General features: G+C 38.0%; 2 protein-coding genes across 2 annotated transcripts; both read left to right on the forward strand.

Moving 5' to 3' along the window:
• Positions 1–1,925: 1,925 nt before the first annotated feature.
• On the forward strand, positions 1,926–17,770 carry LOC113664785 (uncharacterized). Its single transcript, XM_089184386.1, has 7 exons — positions 1,926–3,827; positions 10,499–10,549; positions 14,234–14,511; positions 15,070–15,198; positions 15,298–15,422; positions 15,606–16,636; positions 17,046–17,770. Exons 1-7 carry the CDS (start codon positions 2,117–2,119, stop codon positions 17,210–17,212), a joined length of 3,492 nt encoding a protein of 1,163 aa, XP_089040512.1. The 5' UTR covers positions 1,926–2,116; the 3' UTR covers positions 17,213–17,770.
• Positions 17,771–18,225: 455 nt separating this feature from the next.
• Positions 18,226–21,101, forward strand: LOC113664786 (E3 ubiquitin-protein ligase TRIM45). The gene has a single exon (XM_027180412.2). It carries the CDS (start codon positions 18,359–18,361, stop codon positions 20,579–20,581), a length of 2,223 nt encoding a protein of 740 aa, XP_027036213.2. The 5' UTR covers positions 18,226–18,358; the 3' UTR covers positions 20,582–21,101.
• The last annotated feature ends 1,173 nt before the right edge of the window (positions 21,102–22,274 follow it).

Genomic DNA, 22,274 nt, shown 5'->3' on the forward strand with positions numbered 1-22,274 from the left:
AATCGAACAAATTATTCCCAACACATAGTGCAATTTATCCACAGCGTAAAAGCTAATCCCTATACTTGAAGAATAACCACGCCCATAAGCTAAAGCCTCCGTATACTTTATACCCAGCAACCCATTCCTGCATATCCTTACACAGGTATCGGTGGGAACCGTACTTTCACGCTGATGATTTATACGACATTTTTCAGAAAAAAATTGATAAAAGTACTCAACAATTCAGTGTGGCTCAGGTAAGGAAATTCGAAAAACTGCTTCGTTTCCAGGTCCTCTCTCTTTATGTGAGAGGATCCCGATAACAAGGTTGGGAAAAAGAGGGCCGGCTTGGTGCCGTATGACGGTAGGACCCCGCCCTGTTTCTGCCCCCTTACCCTACTCTCAGATCCGATCCGCCCGAGGGCGCACGGCGCAGCCAGAATTAAAAGGCGAAACAAACCTAACCTTTTCATCTTCCTTAGTTGACTAAATTTTGCACTAAGCGCCAACCGTAAGAATTTTATGGATTATGAAGGCTCACGCTTGACAGCGATAACGGGGCTTGGTTCTCGATTATTATTGAAACCGAAAGAAAATATTCTACCCGCTGGGTCCATTTTTGAAATTAATAAAACAGCCCATGTGGTTGTAATTACAGAGGAAATCATGCGAGGACATTGAGTGTGTTTGGAGCGGAGCACGCAATGTTTTGTCTTTGACTTGAATCGAAAGCTAACAACAGCTGGTGAGGTAACGACAACCTTGAACACCGGAAAGAGCGAAACGCAAGCCGTTAAAATGCTAAGGATTCAAACACAAACATGTTAATGGATTCTGCGGCTTTTTGGCAGAACGCAATAAGCTTAAGAAGACATAATACTTGAAAATTGGGAAATGCAAATGTTTTAGTTCATTACATTAGCTATTCATTTTTCAGTTTTCTTTTTTTTGCGCTCTGTCATCTTTATCTCGTTAATCCTCGTATTTTCCTACGTTGTATGTTTCCTGCGTTCGAGTGGAATTTTTTCCTATCTTTTCTATCTCTGGCCAAAACAAAGCGCCAAAGGCAAGCTCTTTTCTTTATCTACGTAGATTTGTGTCCGTTTATAGATTTTCTATTACGTAATAAATTTTTGACTGACAGCAAAATTGCGGCGACTAAAATAACCTACTTCTTTGTGTTTCAAATTTATCCATAAGTGTCGGTGGAGCAACTTGAATCTTTCTTCCGTTTAATCAGATTACTTTGAAAAAGGAGATATTCAGAACATTTGGCAACATTTTCTGCGCATGGAAAAAATAGATCAGAAACACTGAATATCTTGCATGAGAAAAATCTCATTGACATGTTAAGTAGACTTTCATGGACAAACTCCACACTTTTTTTAAAAAAAATTAATTTCGTGTCTGTTTATGCTAATAACTGCAGCTAAAACAGTGGAACCGAAACACGACAGGTAGAATAAATTGGGCTTAAAATCAAAATGCCGACGTTTAAAAAAAAAAGATGCCATTAGCAAGTACTGATAAACTGCTACTGACTTAACTTGACGTTTTGTCAATAAAATCAAATCCAGAGGCAAAAATGAAATACAAAAAGCCAAAACGTCCTATTTGAAAAAAGAAATTGCGACATTTTAAGAATACGTCAACATCATTAGTGCTTTCAGGTCCGCAGACAACTGTTTTACTCTATTTAATTTGCCACCAAGAGCTTTCCTTCTCCTGCTGATTTTTTTGGGCTATTTTGTTTCTTCTGCCACAAAATATTCATGACATTAAAAAAGCTATTGTTTTGATTACGTCTCCCAATGTACTTTAATTTTGTCTAAGGCAGGAGTGTCGAAAAACTGTGAAACGATTTAATGCTTAGTCCATGTTTCGCTGGTCAAAGATTTGTCACAAGTTAATTATTCATGATGACCCTTACGTCATAAACATGAATAATTAACAAGGATTAGGGGAACAACATGGCGGATGACGGCCATTCATTCTGTTTACATGGCGTGAGCTGTCGTGGGAAGAATACAATCGTTGCCTTATCTTATTTCAGAGGTGTGTACGTTACATCAAAACTATTGTTTCATAACGCAACGAGGTCTTGAGTTTGAATCAAGGACAGGAAGACAGAAAAATGGCCTCGGATGTCGAGCAAAATTTGTGTGGAGCGAATAACAACATCCGTTCAGTTCCGCGCGGTGGAACGGCATCCTTCGCGATCACGGAGGGCGAAGTTTTGATTGAAAGCGAATTTTTGGAGCTGAACAGCCAGCATCACTATTCTAAGACGGTTCATATTTTATTGACGGATGAGTTTGTTTTTGTCAAAGAGATGAGAGATCTCAGGGAATCAGACACTCATGTGCTTCAGTACGAGTCAGCCAAAACAGTTACGAAATTTCTGCGTTCAGACGTGAGCATGACGGTTTGTCAGGGAAGTCCGTTTACTTTCAAAGCTAAATGGAGCAAAGAAGCTTCATCGTGGAAAAGGTACGAACTCTGCGGCAAGGAAGAGGTCTGGCCGAAGTGGCTTCGGAGTTTTAGTGTGGAAGAACCCCGAGGGCATCATATGATCCCGTCCAGTAGTATCTGTGAAATGGAAGGCGACTCCGACTCTGATGATTGCAGCGAGGAAGATGATGGTGAAGAAATTCAAATGCCGGGATATGCTTTGACTCTTTCTGTCGAACGTACGATTTCCATGTGGTCTATGTCGATGTTGAACCCAAGCAGAGTACGTAGACAAGTTATTGGTCAACGACGCTCTCTTCCTCAGCTTGAGGGCGATTTGGAAAAAATCCATGTGGACGATCTTTCCGATAGTTTCACTGCAGAATCGTTGTATAGATCGAACTCGCATCCTAGATTATCTCTCTCCAAATCTTTTCGATTCCCTTCGTTACCAGACGGTAGTGACTTGGAGAATGTTTGTGTAGATTCAGATTTGAAAAATTATGCTTGCAGGAGTAGAAATCAAAGTAGTACAGACTGTTCAAGTCTAGTGTTGAACTCTTCTACGTTACAACAATGTGAGGGGCACAGTAAATATGCAACCCTCACCAAATTACAGCAGAAAGTCGAAAATCTGCGTTCTCATCCTTCTAATCTTAATTTTGTGAGAAGGAGTAAACATGAAGATGTACTATTGTGGGATACCCTAACCCCGCTTAAGCACCGTCGCAAACACTCCCTTAATGTTGCCATGAATAATGAGGCCAACAGGATCTCTATGCCGTCAGACTCTGGAACAAAAAGGAGTTGCCACAGCCCTACTTTTGGCAAGCAGGAGTCAATTGAGGAAGACATATCAGTAAAGGATACCCATGAAACCAGAACAACAGATGCTTCAGTGAGCCCAAAAGAGACAGATTCATCTGGTAGTGTTAAAATGATTGAAAAGAGATCAGAATCTTTGCCCTCTTGTAAGAGACCTGATTTGTCACATGTTTCTCATTCAGCTTCGGAGAGGAGAAGAAAGGTTGGGGTAGTGAGGCAGTTAGACTTCAAAGATGATATGGCAGTGGACTTGATTGACAGCAGTCAACCACCTCGCAAAGAAAAAATTAAAAGGTTTTGGACTATCTTATCTAAGAAGAGACCAAAGTTAAAGACACAATTAACAGGAGATGACGATTCCTCGAAAAACCTTGATAGTATCAATCATGATGATGACAATTTGTCAAGTGTTTTAGAATTTGAGTCATCACCAAATGGCTTTGCTGGAGTTGCTCGCCGTGGTGGGCTAAGCAGCATTTTCTCAGCTATACCAAAAGACAAAGCAACTGGAGCAATATCAACCAATGAGGAGCGAAGGACAGTAACATCACCAGTTCAAAGCAAGCAAGGTTAGTATCAGAAAGTGTTAAGTATAGATTGACCAAGTTTTGAATATCTCTTAACTTTCTACAAAAATTTCCAAAAATACTTAAAATGCAGAGAATTCAGGACTTGGCTCATCCCAAGTAGAATGTATTCAGGCCTTAAAAATGTACCATTAGTCTATACAAACAAAACACACTGTAAATGTTTTTAATACTGCTGGTCTCATAGATTTTGAGAAAAATACCAAAACAAATTAACTTTCTAGTTTGTTCAATTTTAACAAATTGGTGTAAATGCCCTAGTGCCATGGAAACTGAAACAACTAATTAGTTCATGATTTCTAAGAAAGTATAAAACTTGATATCACCTTTAAATTTCCTCTCAAATGAATTTGTTTGTTGAGAGAAACCTAACACACCAAAAATATGAGTCATGTGGATATCAATCTCTTTTACTTTCCACAACAGCAACTCTGTAAAACTGAAAATTTCATTCTTGGTTAATTAAGGAAGTAAATATAAGATCTCATCTTGACAAAGCTTGGAGAGTTTTAAATTCAGGAAGAGTAAACTGTAAGTGAATTTTTTTGGGGATTTAGAGTTTGCAGGCACTTTCCACTTGGCTGTTGGCTGTGTTTTCCCTTATTTTAAGCACAATGGTTAAAAAAGATAAATTTAAAGAGAGAGTAAGAGCAATCCTTTTACCTGTTGAATATCAAGAGTCCTGAGCAATTTAGGCAGTAGTAAAGGTACTACAGGGGGTAAATTTTACCGTTCACTGCCTAAAAAGGATAACACTGCTTTGCATGCACTGTTAATTGTTCATTCATTAATTTATGGTGTGCTTTAAAATGTCTCTCTTGTGTTTGAAATAATTTCAAGAGTATCCTTTGGTTTACAGGATGTACTTTTATTATTTTTTTCAAGAGTCATTAATTAAACTTCTCATAAAAGCAATTTACACTTGAGCTTCTATCATCTTGCTCTAATTGATTACATTGAATTTTTATTAGCCTAAGAGGTTGATATGAAGATGTTTTTTATTTGCCCTAATGTGTCAGAATAAGTAATGCATGTAGATGAAAGATTTTGGGTCGGAAAATAATGAAAATTTGGCACCAGAGGAAATTGTAGATTTATACAGATGTATATTGATACAAAACAGAACAAGATTCCAGAATGCAAGTACCGGTATATAAAATATATATATACATGTATTAAATAGATTATTATTTAGATCCCTTTACACTGTTTCTTTGTCACGGTTTGAGGGGAAATTTGTCAGAGGAATTTGAGTTGATGACTGGTCTTAGCAAAGCAAGTTACTCTCTTGTTTTCAGCTTGTAATAACTGTCCATGAGAATTTTATTTTTACAAGGATATTGAAACCTCCTTATGATATTTTCCAACACCTTAAAGCTGATATTGCTAACTTATTCAATTTATTATTTGGTTTTCCCGCAAATTTGTTGTTACCGGTAAATCTTGACAAGATACATCAGTTCATCATTTTCTTAGTTTTTCAAACCTGTCTGTTCGATTGTGGGTGAAAACTATTTGTAAGAAGAATTTGAGTATTGATCATTCTCAGAGGTGCCCAAACCTATTTTGAAAATTTTGGTCATGATTTGATGTTTTGAAGCATTCTCCGACAATGATTTTTTTTATATTGTTACCTAAGAGTTTGTCTTATGGCTTTGGTTCTGTCTCAAAAATGTGAAAAAGTGTCTACAGTAGATAGAATGCACAACATAAGTGATGAAAGGTTCCAAAATATCACATTGTACAGAAATCAGTTTTGATGCTGGTCTGAGTTCTCAGTTCCACCAGTTCTCTCTGGAGCTGAGAGCATCCATTCTACATGTAATAAACTTAGAGACAGCGATAGGTGTTTAGCTCTATGTTATTTTGATATATATTGTCCTTGCTTGCACAACTTGAGTCAATGATCTGATATATTAAATGTAACCACAGACAACTGAGATCACTAAGTATCAAATTTGGCATTAATTGATATATTGTCTTCTCTCCTGCCGCTTGGACCTATGTCTATATTTATGCTTTTTCTAAAGAGCTATTTGCTATTTTTTGTGGCACTGATTTGAGACCATTACTAGGCCAGGCTCTGCAATTTTTTTCAGAAGATGTTATATAATTCTATATTATGAGGTCTCATATACTATGGATTAAATAATTGATTGATGTTATTTGAGAACAAATGTTGAAATCCAAATTGTTAGAAACTTGATGTTTGCAATATCGTGATAGATTTTTTTCTTGCTTTTTTGTAGTCATCCTCTAGGTTAGTTTTGTGACAAACTAGATGTGAGGAAGCAGTGTTTAAAAATATCATGTGTGGCCAATACATTGAAAGTTATCCAATTCAATTTTTTATTAACTTACCAATAATTGATGTTATTTCCTGTTACTAAGAAAAGTTATATGTAGGTTTAGTCATTTGGTGAAAATCTTACTGTGTGGTCTTGTATTTCAATGTGGTACCAGTATTGTGTATTATTTTGTCAACCAAAGCATTTCTAAGTTTGATATTGGATAGGAAATCTTAGGGTGCAATCCTCTTGTACTCTCAAAGCTTTGAAAAGGATACTGTTTGATTATTTTTGTTTTTATTATCCACTGGTTTAGTTCAGAAACTGAAATTTCTGACCTTTTATTATCTTTCAACTTGGCAGATGCCAAAGTGGAAGAGGTAGATTATCAACAGTTCCTCTTTCTGAGCATAATCTGTTGTGCATGTCAATAGAAATATGCCAAGATAAAGAAATCCCAGTTTTTCTTTCCCCTCCCTCCAGAGTTTGTGTAGGCTAGAATAATTTTCATGCTGCTGCATATTGACCTGTGCAATGGATTATGCTGGGACAAGGGGACTGCTCCATACTCTCGAGAGTGACCAAGACAGAATTTCTCCCTATAATATCCATACAATACCAAGCAGGCAAGTGACGAGAATAAAGAAAAATCTCAATAAGGGGATTATCAGTTGATCCAATACCAAATTCTCCAAACTAACATCATAAGAATGGTATGACAGACAGTAAGGAGAATTACTAATGAGATCTTGGGAGTAATAAGGATTAAGGAGGAAATTGTCAATAGTTTAAACTGAAGCTGTTAACATTTAACAAATGTTTCGTGAGCATTGCTTGTTAGAACCTGTATATCATCTCTGGTACATTAAATTGGTTTACTCATCAATAAGAGAGATTGTGGGATATGGGTCATACATTCATGATCAGATGAATGTTGTTCTTTTATGAAAGGGAATTCGAAACCTCTCAAGAATTGTGGGAAGCTTGAGGGAGGTCTAAATTGTCGGTATGCTTGTTATGATATTGTATCTTGTTTAGTTGTTGAGGTTTGTTCATCCTTCCTGAATCAGTTGAGAAGGAAGGCAAAAGGTGGTTTTCTGGTCTTTTTCAGGAAAATATTTTGATTGATTTTGACAACTGAGAAAAGACAAAGACAAATTGAAGCATTTCTCAAGACAAATATGATCATTGTTCCTAAATATTAAGACATCAGCTGCATTAAAAGATTTTTTTTCAGTTGAACCTAAGTTAAATCTGAACCCTCTTCAATAAAGACATGCAAACGTGATGGAGGAATGTCATATGTCAGAGTGACATGAAATAAAAGCTAAATGCATTAGAGGGATTGAATACCACCTTGATTAGATCATTGCATGATGTTTTGAAATAGGAACAGCCGGCAGTTTCAGATATCACACATGACGGAGGACACTGATGCTCTTCTATCAGGATGTTGTTAAAAAATAACCTTTCAGTTTTGCTCCGCAACCATACATTGCTGATCGTCAATGGTTTCTTTCTTGAATCCTGACCATTTGTATCATTTCATTGTCAAAATCAAAACTGTGGGATCTTTGGATGTGACTAAAATGTGGTCTGGTTCAAGGAAGACTTACATACTCAATCATTCTTGTATGGAGTTTTCTCCTGAGAATGAATTGCTAGAAAATCCATTCTGTTTTTCAATACCTCTGTGTTATTTCAACTTTCTGGATGATGTTACAGGTGAGATTTTTGATACATTTTCTCTTGGGTAAAAATATTTTTCTCGTGTGACTTCTTTTTGGCGAGTTGTGACAAAGCACTCTATAGGAATGTGTAGGTTCAAATCGCTATGCAGCCAAGCTTTAATGAAGCCTTGCCACGTTTTTTTTTTAATATTAATATTTAAAATTGATAAGAAAATCTTTAATTCAAAGAAAATCAGCCCACATGGGTCCAGAACTGTGTGAAAATATCTGACTTAGAGCAATTTCCTGTTGTGAGAGACGTCACAGAAATCTGCTGTCTAATTCCCTTGCTTCAGTTGTGACTAAGATCAGGATAGGCAAGAATGGCCCTGAAGTCTTCAAATATAAATTTTGGATATAATTTAATGTGGCCTATACATTTGCTTTTCTTGCAAATTCCGGATCATATACTAGTAGATGTAGATAAGAGTTTATTGTTTATTGATATTTAGGTTTTTTCCTTAAGGAATGAATGAAATATTGAGGCCTCATTCCTTCTTAAAAGCTGGTAGCAAGATATTGATTCAGTTGCTGCTGGCTTCTTGTTCTTATGTGTTAAATATATCTCAATTGTTTGGTTACACAAGACATCACAGAAATCTGCTGTCTAATCCCAGCTTTGCTCTAGTTGTGACTTATAATTATGTGATCACATTGTGATAGGCGATGAAATTGAAAGGGAGCCTTTAGGTTTTTTAATTTGGTTGTAGAATGGATAGTGCTGAAACTTTCAAATATCAATTGTGGCAATAATTTAGTATGATTCTTTCATATGTTTTTCTTGCAAATTCCAGACCATTTACTCGAAGATGTAGATATACAGTGTACTGTTTATCAATGATAAGTTTTTTCAAAGTTGTAATAATGCCTCATTTCTTCTTAAAATCTCATTTTGCAATATTGTCTTTGCTGCTGTCAGTCTCTTGTTTTGATTAAGTTCATATGTGTTGAATATTTCTCACCTGAGTGTGAGGGATTAAAACACAAAACTGTAGCACTAAATTAGCTCTTCTTTCTTAAAGGTAGAGATCTGAAAAAGTGTTTATTCTCTAAATAATTGTCCAAAGGATTTTTGTTTGTCCATAAAATTATTCAGAAATGATGTAGGGCTGTAGTATGTGTTGTTCACATGCATGTAGGTACTGTATATTTGCAGTTTACTCAGTGAAATAGTCAGTGATATTACCTATTTGTAAGTTCTAGCTGCTTTCAATTTATAAATACTGTAACATGATATCTCCCAGCTGTTGTGCAATGTTGAAAGATTCTGGTTATCTTTACATTCACATTTGACCTTTAATGAGATATTCCAAAATATTTCACCACAGAACATGTTTCTTTTGTGCACTGTAAATAATATAAAAGAAATGAAAACATAAGGAAGAACTTCATGTGAGTCCTTTATTGTCTTGTTGCCAAGGGGAAGCCTTCATAATTTATTACAATTGTATACAGGTCAGAACGTGTAGGGGTTTTTTTTGTCCATGGGGTTTTCCTGCTCTTATAGCCCAACAAGTTGTCATTTGTCAAATCTTTCAGTTTCTTAAAGCTGTAGCACTGAAGCATGTAAATAAATGACATAGCATTAGAGGTTTTGTTTACATTTTAGTAATTCTTCCTATCAAATATTCACTGATTTTTCAAAACTTCATTTTGGGAGTTTATTGTATTTAGTGAAACACATAATTTGACAGGAAAGGTTTTCGTCACTGTTTGCTTTTTGTTAAGGAAGACCATCTTTGAGATAAAGTGCTCTCTTCCATAGAGCATAAATTTTTTTGAAGAGGTGTATTCCTAATTTCAGTCAACAGGAGTTTGCTTATAGTATCATATTAGAGCTATAACACTACTGTGTCTGAAAAGGAAATTGGACACAATGCATGGGTATTTTTTTCTGCTGACCCTTTGAAACACAAAAGAAGGTAAAAATTGCTTTCAGCCCCCAATATGGCTTATATACAACTGAATTTGTCGGGATTTTTACTCTTATGTCAACATTTTTTATTGCTGCATGGCTGGTAAGGGGATCTGCAAAGTATTTTTACTTTTTACATTACGCAAGTATCAAACTGCCACATGAGATTAGCAGATGTTTTTTACACACGTGTCAACTTCCTGTGAAACATTTGGTAAACAGAAGGGCTGGATTTTAAAAGAAAATATGATTACTGTTTTGCAACTAATGCAGGATTTTTGTGGGGTAAATTTGTAAGAGTTTGTCCTGTGTTTTCTGTCCTTTGCAATAATGGGGAAAGATATTGTGTATCACATGTAAAGTAATTGTCTGAGTGATGTTGAATTTGGTTGTCAATCTAACCGATTTTTCGATTTTTGTAACATTCAGTATTAGGAATAGCATTGAATATTATATGTAGCTGTAAACTATAAAAAAATTCCTACAAATATATTCATAGTCCTTGATGCAAACATTTCAAATATTTCAAAATCTAGAGTGAATAAAAACGAACTACGTATTTGAAATATTCCAGGCTTATGGGTTGTCAGGTCTTTTACGAAATTGAGAAGTAATGTAGGAATTTTTATTTCTTGATTTTTGTATATTTTTTTTTCACTGTATTTTGGTTATGTAAATATTATACGTTGCATTGAAGCTTTTTTCTTTCTCTCTCCTCAGACCCATCTATGGAAACGACTCCTATAGGAAAACCCAGTTTCTCGTATAGTGGTAAGTTACCTTCATTATTTTTAAAAAATCTATCGAAAAAAAAAAGAAAGAAATTAGCGCGTAAATTTTCCTAAAACACTCTTTGGGAATGTTGAGTATTCGATGTTATCTTAACTGACGGCAATAATTTTTTTACAATACGTTTCCAAAGAGTTTATTTTATGCCCAATTAGTTTCTGGCAAGTTCTCTTTCTTGTATGCAATTCCTTTAGTTGTTTTGTGTTTTCGGTTTTGTTTTTTGGTGTTCTTGTCTTCGTGTCACTTTACCTTGTTCGGTGTCTTCAACCATTACAAATTAACAATTTTCCTTGGGCTTTATCGTGGCTTTTAATCCTCCAACAATATTTTGTCAAATAAATGTCAATTGAATTGAGAATTAAATGGCCTGTTGAGAAAATCGAGGCTATTTTACACTGTGTTAAACACCGTTGGCCCTGAAAACAGCACTTTGTTTTCAAATGCTTTCAAGGTCATTTGTCATGCTCGAAGTTTACGCTTAATTCAATTAAATTCAACCAATTCGAATTTATGCATGAGTGATAGTCGTTTCTCTAACCAAACCAGCGTTTCTGGAACTTTCTTAAGCAAGGCCAGTGTCACTCGAAAGAATATTTGGGCGTAAGTTATGTATCTAGCTTGTAGAAAAAAAATTGCGAGTTCAGGTTTTTCTTTTTTGTCAAACTGTGGAGAGTACCTTTCTTGACGTAATCATCGTATTTGCGTTACCTAGTCATTGTTGTGATTGATGTCTGGTGACAACGTCGATCTTACGTTCTCTCACGTACTTTCTCAAACTAAGTTGTTTCTCCACTCGTAAACCAGCTTGAAAACGCAAATCAGATTAAAAAGCCATTGTTCACCGGCCTCTAGCAGTGGCGTTAATTAAGTAAACATGATCTAAAATAAGTTTCGTGACTGACGAAATTTCACGATAATTCTGGGTGGATTAAAAGTGCTTAGCGGAAAATCGACAGACAATACAATTTACAACCCACTGTTCTGTGCTAATGCAGCATTTGCCGCCAAACAAAATAACAGAAATGTTGTAAGTTGTCGCGGGAGCAACTGCTTTTTCCAAAATGTTTAGTTTCATGGTGCCAGCGGCGCAATACGTTAATTTACAACGTAGAAGTAGAAGTAAGTACATTCGGAGATGTGTTTGTTGCTAACGTAGACTTATTAAAATCTCTCTTAAGCGATGATATCAGATCGCATGCTACAGTATTTACCATCGGCTTCTTTGTAATTTTGTTCGGTGTCAGTGTTCGAAATTTTTGAGCTTCTGAAGTGTGCGGTTTTAATATATGTCGATAGTGGTTTCATTATTTTCACGAATTTGACCGTCGAATGACATACTCGAGAAAAACTTTTGAATATGTGACAAATGAGAATTAACAATTTGATTTATTCCAGTCAATGGGATGATAAAGAAATTCATTGTCTTCTTGTAACATAAAATTAATTTTAAAAAACTACTCTGACCTTTGATTAAATGCGACACGATCGCTCGTAGAAACCTGTAGAAACAAATATCTCATATACAAATAAGACAATGGATACTAGTATCTAGAATTTTCGTTTGATAAATCCTCACGTACAAGAGAAGAAATGGTTTGTGGAGATCTGGTTAATGTGTTAACAAACATGTTGCGAATTTTTTTTGCCCGCGGGAACTTTTGAAAAGAATTACGCGAAATCTCATTTAGCATACTTTTGTCATGCGGCAAACTTCGTGTTGTTTGAACACTGACACGCTATGGACTTGAAGCTGTCACGCCCATAACGTGATCTAGCGGACGTGACGAAACGGTCAGGTTCAGCACATTTTGCGCGTGACGCTTGCGTGATGTTAGGGGTGTTCTAATGAAGTTCAGACAAGTTTTGTACCAAAGCTTTATTTGGGTAAAACTCTTAGATAGCACAACTGACCCGAATGAACCTTAAGATATCACGCGACGTCTGGATCAAAGGAAAATTGTTTAAAATATCCTTTTATTTGACGCAGTGAAGTAGGTTTGACCCAAAACTCAATATGAATGCGGTTGTTTTTAATATTATTCCAGGTATGTTAAAAAGCATCGACTGTTTTTCTCATTTCATTGTGTTCCTCCAGAAAATGTTCAATCGCGAATTACGGAGGGCATATTACATTGTATTTTAATTTGTTGACACGTAGTTACAGATACATTAACTTCGAGCATTTTTGGAGGAAATCGGAAAGAACGAGGAGGTTTTTATTTTTAATTTGTTTATTCATTTTTTTTGTGGTTCACCGCCGCGCGGATCAAAACAGGTGTTTATCGGGGAACCCGCCAGTCATTTTTTGTCTGTGAAATATGACTCTAAGGAAGAAACGTAGCTAAAAGGATGTACATGTCATTTTGTAGGATTCTCTTAGCCTAAGTCCTTAGCGTTGGCGATTGGTTGCGACGTAACGCTTAAAAATTCGGGAAAGAAGTTTTTCTTAAAGTTCCTTTTTAATTCCTTTCAAAATCCTCACAAATGGTGTCTTTTGACACAAGGAAACTTTTTTCATTGGCTTGACCTTTTCAACTTCTAGGATATAATTTAAAATATCTTTAAGAGGAATAATAGGTATGAATCAGTTTTCAACTTGTGCAATTCGATTTTCCAGCCTTGATATTTTAACTCAAAGGGAAGATTGTTTCAAGGAAGCGTCCAGACAAATCCAGCACGCAAAATCAAACCGCGTGTTTTTTTTTTAAACAGGAGGACAAAGGTGGCACAGAATGTGGGCTTTGTTTTAGCCGCATACATCACAATCTGTTCTTTTGTTTGGAAAGTGAAGTGGAATTGCAATTTTTTTTCTTGTTGGAAGAATTTTCGAGAGCGACTTTTAAGCCGTAAGTAATCACAACGGCCTGTCATTTTCAAAATTATATGATGTGTATGTCGCGAGGACCTTGTGAGAACTCACGGTAAACAGAAGCAAACCATCTCGGAAGCGCGGGAAATGCGTGTGACTTTAACGCCATCGGCTGTAGTTTTGCGTCCAATTGATCAAGAGAGTGGGTCGAGGGTTGTTGACCAATCACAATGCAAGGTTAAGCAATTAAAGTGAAATCAAGGACGACTTTGGATACTCTGATGAAAATTTCTTTATCTCGTGATCAGGAGCCACATACATGTAATCTGAAAAAAAAAACTGGAACTTTAAGAAGTACACGTATTCCGCTGTGACACTTGCGTCACTCAGTGAAGTCTAACCGTAGATCAATGAATGGTAATGTCTGTAATTTTCCACAATCCGACAAAATAAATTGACTTTACATGAGTCCTCACATGAAGGTTACGGCTCATTTTGTAGGGGCCAATCCCCTTTCAATATTTTTGTTTTTTTATGTAGAAGGATTGAGAAAAGATTAATTTTCGAACCACGGATTCATAAAAAATTAAACAAGTAATTACTTCGGCGACAAGATTGCAATTAAATCAATTTCGACTTAACTGGAAGCAAGGGGATTGGATTCTGTTACCACTGAGATACCGACGGATTTTTGGCTTACGTACGATTATCGTCAGCCTCCGAAGGATTTCGGTTCCTTTCGGTTATGTACTTTGCCTACGAGTGCGTTAATAAGAGCCTCTAAGGTTTTTGCTTGAATACTTTTAAGTTTTCGCCAATTTGTGATCTAACGTTGATCTTCTTGGTCTGTTTTATAGGAAGCATGAGAAAGAAGAAGCTTGTCAAGAGAATTTTGTCCCCTATCTTCAAAGCCACTTCTCAAGAAGAAGAAACAAGTAACCAGGTCAACAGTCCAACAGGCGAGGTTCCTCAGAGCCCCGACTCAGTCGACAGTTCTGCCCCAGATCTCTCTCAGCGACTCGTTGATATAGACGCTTCGCTGTTTGCGCGGGAAATCACACTTATTGACAAAGAACTGTTTGTGAGAATTCCTTGGCCTGAGTTGGCCAATTGTGGCTGGATGACTAAAGATAAGGTAAAGAAATAGGTCTCGTCAGTGTTCAGTTTTTTTCAACGCGATATCCTGGCGCGTGTTGAAATGTAAACTTAGAGCGGAGGTAGCCTTAGAATCGCGCACAGCTTGTTTTAAGCATGTGTGGTAGGCTGTTGCCTTTTCAAGGCACAGAATAAACGCTTATATCTAAAAGGAACATTCAAAACAAAATTACTAGTTGTGAGCTTTTTTGTCGAAAAGTTTTTCAGCATCGTGTGACAACAACATATCTTTTTTCAATCTTTGAAGACGGAATCTCTATGAATAAATCTAGTTTATTTCCACTCTTAAATTCTGTAGGGTGGGTTGATGAACCAACGAACAAGCCAGCAAGTAAATGAGAGACAAGCTAAATAATGAACAATAACAGACAGCGAGTGTACGAACGAGTACGAGGCGAAAACTATCGATCGATTGACGATCGATCGATCGATCGATCGATCGATTAACGATCGATTAGGCAGGCGAACGTTGGGACGAGCCGAATGAGTGGACTTATTTGTGTTATTCACTGTCAAGTTATTTCCTTGTTTATTACAGTATGTGACTTCCCCAAATGTGATGGCAATGGTGGAGTTTTTCAACCGCATCGCACTCTTAGCTGCGTCTGAAATTCTGTCTCAGGAAACAACTCTAGGACGGGCAAGAGCAATCTCCAAAGTCATCCAGGTATCTACCATTTCACAGTTAGTGTTAGTTCTCAGCCATTATCGTGTTTCGTTTTTTATCTTTTTTTTCATGTTTTCTTTAATTCGTTTCTTTTCCCAGATCGCCGAAAAGTGCCATCTCTTGGGAAACTTTAATTCTCTCAAGGCTCTTTTGGCTGGTCTCCAGTCCACACCAGTCTATAGACTGAAAGAGACCTGGAAAGAGGTGCCTTCGAAGAGGAAGAAGTAAGACTCTTATCTATTGGAACAAATGATATGGGATGGGGAATAGATTTTGATAAAGGTTTTGTTTAGTGGAGCGGAGTAAGTCGTGGTTAGTGACGTCACAGAACCCATAATTTCTTTTCTTGTTTGTTTTTTCGGTTTGGTTACCAATTTCGTTAATTTTTGTATCTTCCTCCTCCTCAGGAAGTTTCGAGACCTGTCTATCCTGATGGGAGAAAGTGAGAATTTCAGGCTGTATCGTGAAGAGCTCTCCGCCAGTTTGGAAAACGGCCCTTGTGTACCGTTCCTTGGGAACTTTTTGACCGAAATTGCCCAGACTCACACATACTTGGCTTACAAAAGAAAAAATGGTGTTAAAGGAAGTAAACAATCTTCGCTGTTGGCCCAAAACGGTAAATTTGATAGGGCAGATGGAGCCAATATCAACGGTGAAACTCCAAAATGCAATGGCATTACTAGTCTCAGTGTAAACAACGTGAACGTGACGTCTGATGGACAGAGTTCACCGCGTGACAAAGAAAGTGTCACGGTGGATTCTAGTTATAAGCGGACCGCTAAAGTGAAGCGGACGCCGTCACGCAGCAAGCTATGGCGGTTTCACAACCGACAGAGTATAAATGATAGTGGTGTCATGTTGAATCGTAGCCGGAACAACAGTGCCGAGGTTTTAGACATTCCCAATGGAGATATGCATAAAGTCATGACTTCGAGTTCAGATTCGGTGATCAACAGCTCGTGTTCGCTGAATGAAAGCCCTCGGAGCGCAAGGAACGGTAGCGCGCGCACGTCTAACAAACCATCTTTGTTGAGAAGACTGTCTGAAACTTCTTCGAATCATAATGGGGCGTCTTTTTCGAATAAGCCAAAGAGGCGTTTATCGGAAACCAAATCGAGTGAGAGTCGCCGTGCGTTTCTAAAGGGACTGGTTCGGAGAACGCCGAGCAGTCAGTCAGTGAAGGAAGGAAGGGTTTCACGTGGAACTTCTAATGAAAAACTCACCGTCAGTCTGAGCACATTGTCAGTCGCGGAGAACTCGAACAATCTAAGATTCAAAGAATTGGCTAAATCTCAAAGCAGTCCGTCGGTGGAGGAAGGTGGCAGGCTCTCACCGGAAGTCAAGCCGGACCCCCTCGACAGATCCCTTCAGATCTCCTCGAGTCACAACTCAGTAGTAAGTTATTCGCTGCCGACCAGCAGTCATGACATACATTCAGGTGAGTTGACAAAGTGTCTATGAACAAATGGTGTTTTTAATGAGAAGGAGCTCAGCTCCATTGTTGTACGTCCATCTAGTAGCCGTTGACCTATGAGCTGTAGCTTTGTGTGTTTCTATGACTTTTTATGTGGGGTAGCCCGCAGCATTGTGCGCCCTGCGCGTACCCATCGGGCCTTTACGTTTTTGTGTTCTTGGGAAACACTCTTTTACTCCTCTCCTCCTAGGAACAAAACTCTTAGGGAAACCTGATGACCTGCTGATCTGCCAAGGGAGGGGGGGAGGGGTGGAGGGGGAGGGAGGGCTCTTTGCGATGGACCTTACGAAGTTACGTAGGGAGATTTTTTATGATTAAGTACTGAGGTAACTGATATCTTTTTCTTATTCATTGTCGTTTTGTTGCCACTCAGGTACAGAGAAACAATTGTGGGCTTACCAGATCGCTTCGATTCAGTACGACTTCGTTAGCCGTCCGTTTGTTCGACACTTTCTCCTGAACGCTTCTTTTAACTCTGAGGAAGACAATTACAGGCTGTCACTTAAACGGGAAACCCCGGCCAAGAAAACTGGAAGCTGATTCATAGGGACTTCGGAAGGGCGCTTTCACGTGCGCTACCACCGTGGAAACTGGGGCTTGTACTCGCCCCGTCTCATTTTCAAGTTCTTGACCTGTCGTTTCAACGCTCTCGTTCGTTTTGAATACCGAGTTGGATTGGGTACAACAACATAAGAACTACTCGTTTCCTTTCTCAACGAAGCGTTTTTCAAATTAACATTATTGACTGCTTCAAACAAGTATCACTTCTTTTTGACTATTTCAAAGTAGAATCATTCTCTATCAAAATTTATACGCAAAAAATTTCTTTCACGCTTCTTCAAACCAAAAGATTTTAAGTATATTTTTATTGCAATTGGATGATAAATGATGTTATTTTTATCTATCTCAATTTACTCGATGGTTTTCAGTTAAATTTATCGAGACCACACCTTCGATTTTCTCGTAAACGTTTCAAATCTTCCTACATCACTTCGTTGTATGATTAGAAATTGTAAATATTTTAATGAAAAGATTATCAAGATTATCAAAGTATAGTTGAACAGACCAAGAAATAAAGACGAAATAAATAAATGAAAATGAGTTGAGTGTTTACAACGCCAATATTTGACGAGAATTATACAGCACGGTTCATCATGCCCACGGGAGGAAAAAAACTCACAAAGGAGTAATATCATGATATTCGCCTTTTTTTTCTGCGCAGAACAACTTGATCGCTAAACTTAAGGAAACTTCAGAAACTAGACACAGGTGGGTGGAGAAAAAATAGAGAAATGATTGCCTGTAGGAAGCCAAATTTTAGCGGTCGTCCACCGTTGGGTAAGACGGTTTAACCTTTTGACCCCTACACATATTAAGGTCATGAGAATAAAGGAAATGATCACCAACTAAAGAAGCTCTTGATCACTTAACAAATTCTCCCTATCAGTGACTTAGGAAATGTATAGAATGGCAAAGCCGCGGGAGAAGAGCTCGTCTGCTTATTTTCGCAGTATTGCCACTATTTTTATTCATCAAGATCAAGAGCTTTGAGTCGATTGAGTAAAAAATGTTATTTGGTACCAATGCCTCTCTGCCTCAGAAGACCTCGGCATCATGTTACGCCCACCGCTTGATTAGTAATTGCTTCGATTCTTCGATTATCACTTGGTCAGGAAGTTTTTCGTCATGGATGTTCAGCAGTTGTTTAAAAACCTAAAGAAGGAAGCGGAGTGTCCGCTATGTTCAGAAACTGTCAAAGAACCCAAAACACTTCCATGTTTGCATTCGTTCTGTTTAAACTGCCTCGACAAACATGCTGGGCATGCCAGAAGACGGCGAAAAGAGAAACTAAAATGTCCGGTTTGCCCGACTGAATTCAACGTTCCAAAAGGTGATACCTTTTCTGATTTTCCCACATCCTTTCATCTCAATCGATTGGTGGATGTCCTTGCTATTAATGATAGCGATGCAGACATGCAGACATGCAATAGCTGCGACGATAGCAGCGCTGTTACTTCGTATTGTTTTGTTTGTCAAAGCTTTTTATGTGCAGCTTGTTTTGACGCACATCAACGCCTGAGGGCTACGAGAGGTCACCGAAGTATTTTGTTCGAGAAATTGCAGGCACAAGATGTCGAAGAATTGATGCATCGACCTGCGATGTGTACCCAGAAATATCACCAAAACGAAGCGCTCGAGTATTACTGTCAAGGTTGTAAGGTCTGTGTCTGTGTGAAGTGTGGATTGGTAAATCACAACGGCCATGCTTTGGTGGATATCGAAGGAGCCGCGGGTGAATGTAGGAACCAAATTACCGAGGTCGTGGGGAAAGCAAAGGCACAAGTCTCCGTCCTCGAAAGGCGAGTGAGTAGACAAACTGAATTTATGAATAAGAGCATAGCTCAAATGTACGACGCTCAAGCTAAAGTGTCAGAAGCTGTGGATGAACTTGTGAGAATTTTGAGGGAACATGAAGAGGCCATGAAGACAAAGTTGAGACAACTTGTTGAGACACAACAAAGAAATCACGAGGGACAACTAGAAGTCTTCCAGTCAGCCATTTCCCAACTGAAAAACTGTATTGAACAAGGAGAGGGCATCGTACATAGAAACTTTCCTGTTGAAATTTTGCAAACGGAGCAGTCAATCATCGATCGCGCTAAAGAACTTTTGAATGTATCAGAAGTAAAGATTTACCAACTCAGTGTTGTTAAATTTGTTCCAAATACAGAAACTTTAAATACCATTAAGTTAAATGGCTCCGGTCAAATTTATGCAAGTCGTACTGACGCCTCCCTATCGACGGTAAACTATAGTAACGACTCAAGGTTAATTTTCAATACAGGCAGTAAAATCCGCTTTCAAGCAACTACAAGAGATTTACTTGGAGATCAGACTTACAACAAAGATGATCGAGTGCTCGCAGAAATCGTCAAATCATTAGGATGCCGCGAAAAGGCGATAATTAAAGATCTTGGAAACGGAAACTATGAAGTTTGTTGCACACTGAAACAACCTGGGCATAATAAGGTTGCGATCTACATTAATGAAATGCTAGTGGCTGATAGCTCCTGGAAAGTGGCTCCATCGCATGTTGCCTACAGCATCGCTCAGTGTAGAAAAACTGGGAACATTGCGGTGGCTGACTATGACAATAAGAAAGTGCTTCTGTATGATTCGATGTTAAATTACCTGAGAACTGTAGTGGATTTTGGACCAGACCGAAGGCCAAGATGTCTGGCATTCACAAACTTCTTTTTTGCTTCCAATGTTATCGTCATTCATGAAGACACTTTGCCGCAAAGTAAATTTCCAGTTTTTAGCCACTTGAGTAAAATTTCAGTTTTTACCCCACATGGCTACTTCGTCATGGGCATTGGTGCGGAATTTTTGACTAACCCTTGCAGTGTATCCGTCAAGAATGATGGTCAAATAATTGTGTGTGACTCGGGTGACAGATCAGTCAAGCTCCTCTCTCCTGACGGGACAAAATTGTTGAAATCCTTCAAAGCAAAGGACGCTGACACATCTCCGTGGTTTGCTGTTCACGATCAGAAAAAATTTTTCGTGTCGTACCGCATTGGTCAAAGTGTGAAGGTTTTCAACGAAGATGGAGTTTATTTACACGATATCGGTAAATTCGGTGCTCCAGCCGGCCTAGCTATCGACAAATTTAGTAACCTAATTGCGTGTGATTCCGATGCCAAATCTGTTAAAGTCTTTACCTTCAATGGAGAGTTTGTTACCTCGCTTCCAGCTGGGAAATACCTAGAATGCCCCTGCTCTGTTGTTGTTTCCAACAACGGCGACGTCCTACTTACGGATTTGACAACTGGCCTAATTTTCACATTTCATCGCGAGTCTAATTATAAATACCAACTCCTCGAGAAAAAGTACTTGATTTCGTGAGAAAGAGACAATTAAGGACCGATGTAGAAAATCTCTGTCGTTTTTAATTCCAAGTACCAATTTTTCTCTGCCTCTCCCCGCTTCGTATTCTTTTGGTATTCAACGCGCGGCGCGCGTGATTTCACAAATTAGCCAATCACGTCAAAGAACTCTAACCTTGACTTTGGAGAACTGACGTGGACACTTTTCGCGTGCTTTCAGTTTTGTTTTCGTGGAGTATTAATTTTGTTGTTTTTGAGCTTTCGTTCGCGTAAATTTGTTACACCTTTGATAGAATTTTTATGAAGTTTCGGAGTTTTTATTTTAGCCAAATGTTTTGGTTCATTTAACAAGTTTAATACATATTTTCTTCGGAGTTTGGTCTGTAGCCTCTTTTTTTCGTAACTAGATTTTTTACAACCGAGTGAACTCGTTTCCATGTATCTACACTAGTGGCGTGAGCAAACTGATAATTCGACTAGTACAGTATTTTTGTTGCGTGATTTTTAAGGTTTATATGTAATAAATTCTTTTGAATTCATTCAGTGCCACCGGTGCTAGGCCATTGCTTCGATTGCCCTCATTAATTTGTTTTTTTTTTAAGCTTTGCCAGAACAGCAAGATATGTAGACACATTGTCTAGAATATGTAAATTTTTTCTTTGGCACCTTTTGACTTAAAATGCTTGTTCAATTTTACGATAGTTGTATTTAGTTGTTTATAATTTATTTTCTCTCCTGTTGTTCATGTTTTGTTTTTAAAACCATTCTGCTCAAATACAGAAACATCGTCGAGGAGTGTCTTAATATTGCCCTCAAATTTTTGTCTCTTACGCCTCCTAACCTGGAGAGAGCCCTGGAAACGACAGGAGAAAAGAAAGGGTAGATCAACCTCTTTCCGAAAGGTTGTTGGTGTCGATTTTAAAGTGAACAATTGTCTTTATACTGTCACCAAAAGGAAAAAAAAGCTCTGCCTTTGTTCTTGATGAGTTAAGTCCCAGGCGAGTGCGAATCGTAGTACAGTAGAACCCCTTGATGCGAAATGCTAAAGGAAACCAAATCAGATCGGGATGAGCTTCAAATTCGTGTAAGTGCAAGTATTTTTTTTACGCAAATAAAATTATAGTTACTCCTCTCCGCTAATCTCGACCAAGTGTAAAATAAGCCAGAGCTATTCATCTTATTTCGTTTAACAAATGAACGATTATTTTGATGATTTTCGGTCGGACTTTGATAGTCGGAAAACTCATTTGAATTACAAAGAACTCCTAAAATTAGTATTCATGTTTGCAAGTCAGCCTTGCACGTGGAAAGAGCTCGCAAACTTCAAGAGATTTCAGCATCCTTTACGGCTATTCTGGAGGCAGGAAATACGCCTCAACCTCATAACCTCAGGAGGACATCGTCCGTTTTGACTTTGCCGGCGTGTGTATCTTCAAGATTGATGAAACGAGTGATTGACGTTTGATGACGAGAACTGATGGATGCCATTTCGTCTCGAGCTTTCACAAGGTAAATAATTCTTAAAGCAGAGCATTTTTGATAGAATTGAAGTGTCGATGGTTACTTTCGTTCATCGTGTAAATCTCATTGTAGAGTTAAGTGACCAAAAAAATAAGGAATAACATGTTACACTTTTTTCAGTTGAAGACAAATCCTGTCTAGCATCCGCCATGATAGTTCTTGTACAACCACGTGACTTACTGTGATAGAAT

The sequence above is a fragment of the Pocillopora damicornis genome, chromosome 10 (assembly GCF_964200805.1).
Source record: "Pocillopora damicornis chromosome 10, jaPocDami1.2, whole genome shotgun sequence".
NCBI classification, from domain to species: domain Eukaryota; kingdom Metazoa; phylum Cnidaria; class Anthozoa; order Scleractinia; family Pocilloporidae; genus Pocillopora; species Pocillopora damicornis.

Bases quoted from the DNA above. Each gene is read 5' to 3' on its own strand.
- LOC113664785 (XM_089184386.1), top strand. From the start codon at position 2,117: ATGGCCTCGGATGTCGAGCAAAATTTGTGTGGAGCGAATAACAACATC. The intron at 10,550-14,233 runs GTAAGTTACCTT...TCTGTTTTATAG, and splicing joins ACCCAGTTTCTCGTATAGTG to GAAGCATGAGAAAGAAGAAG. The intron at 16,637-17,045 runs GTGAGTTGACAA...GTTGCCACTCAG, and splicing joins CAGTCATGACATACATTCAG to GTACAGAGAAACAATTGTGG.
- LOC113664786 (XM_027180412.2), top strand. From the start codon at position 18,359: ATGGATGTTCAGCAGTTGTTTAAAAACCTAAAGAAGGAAGCGGAGTGT.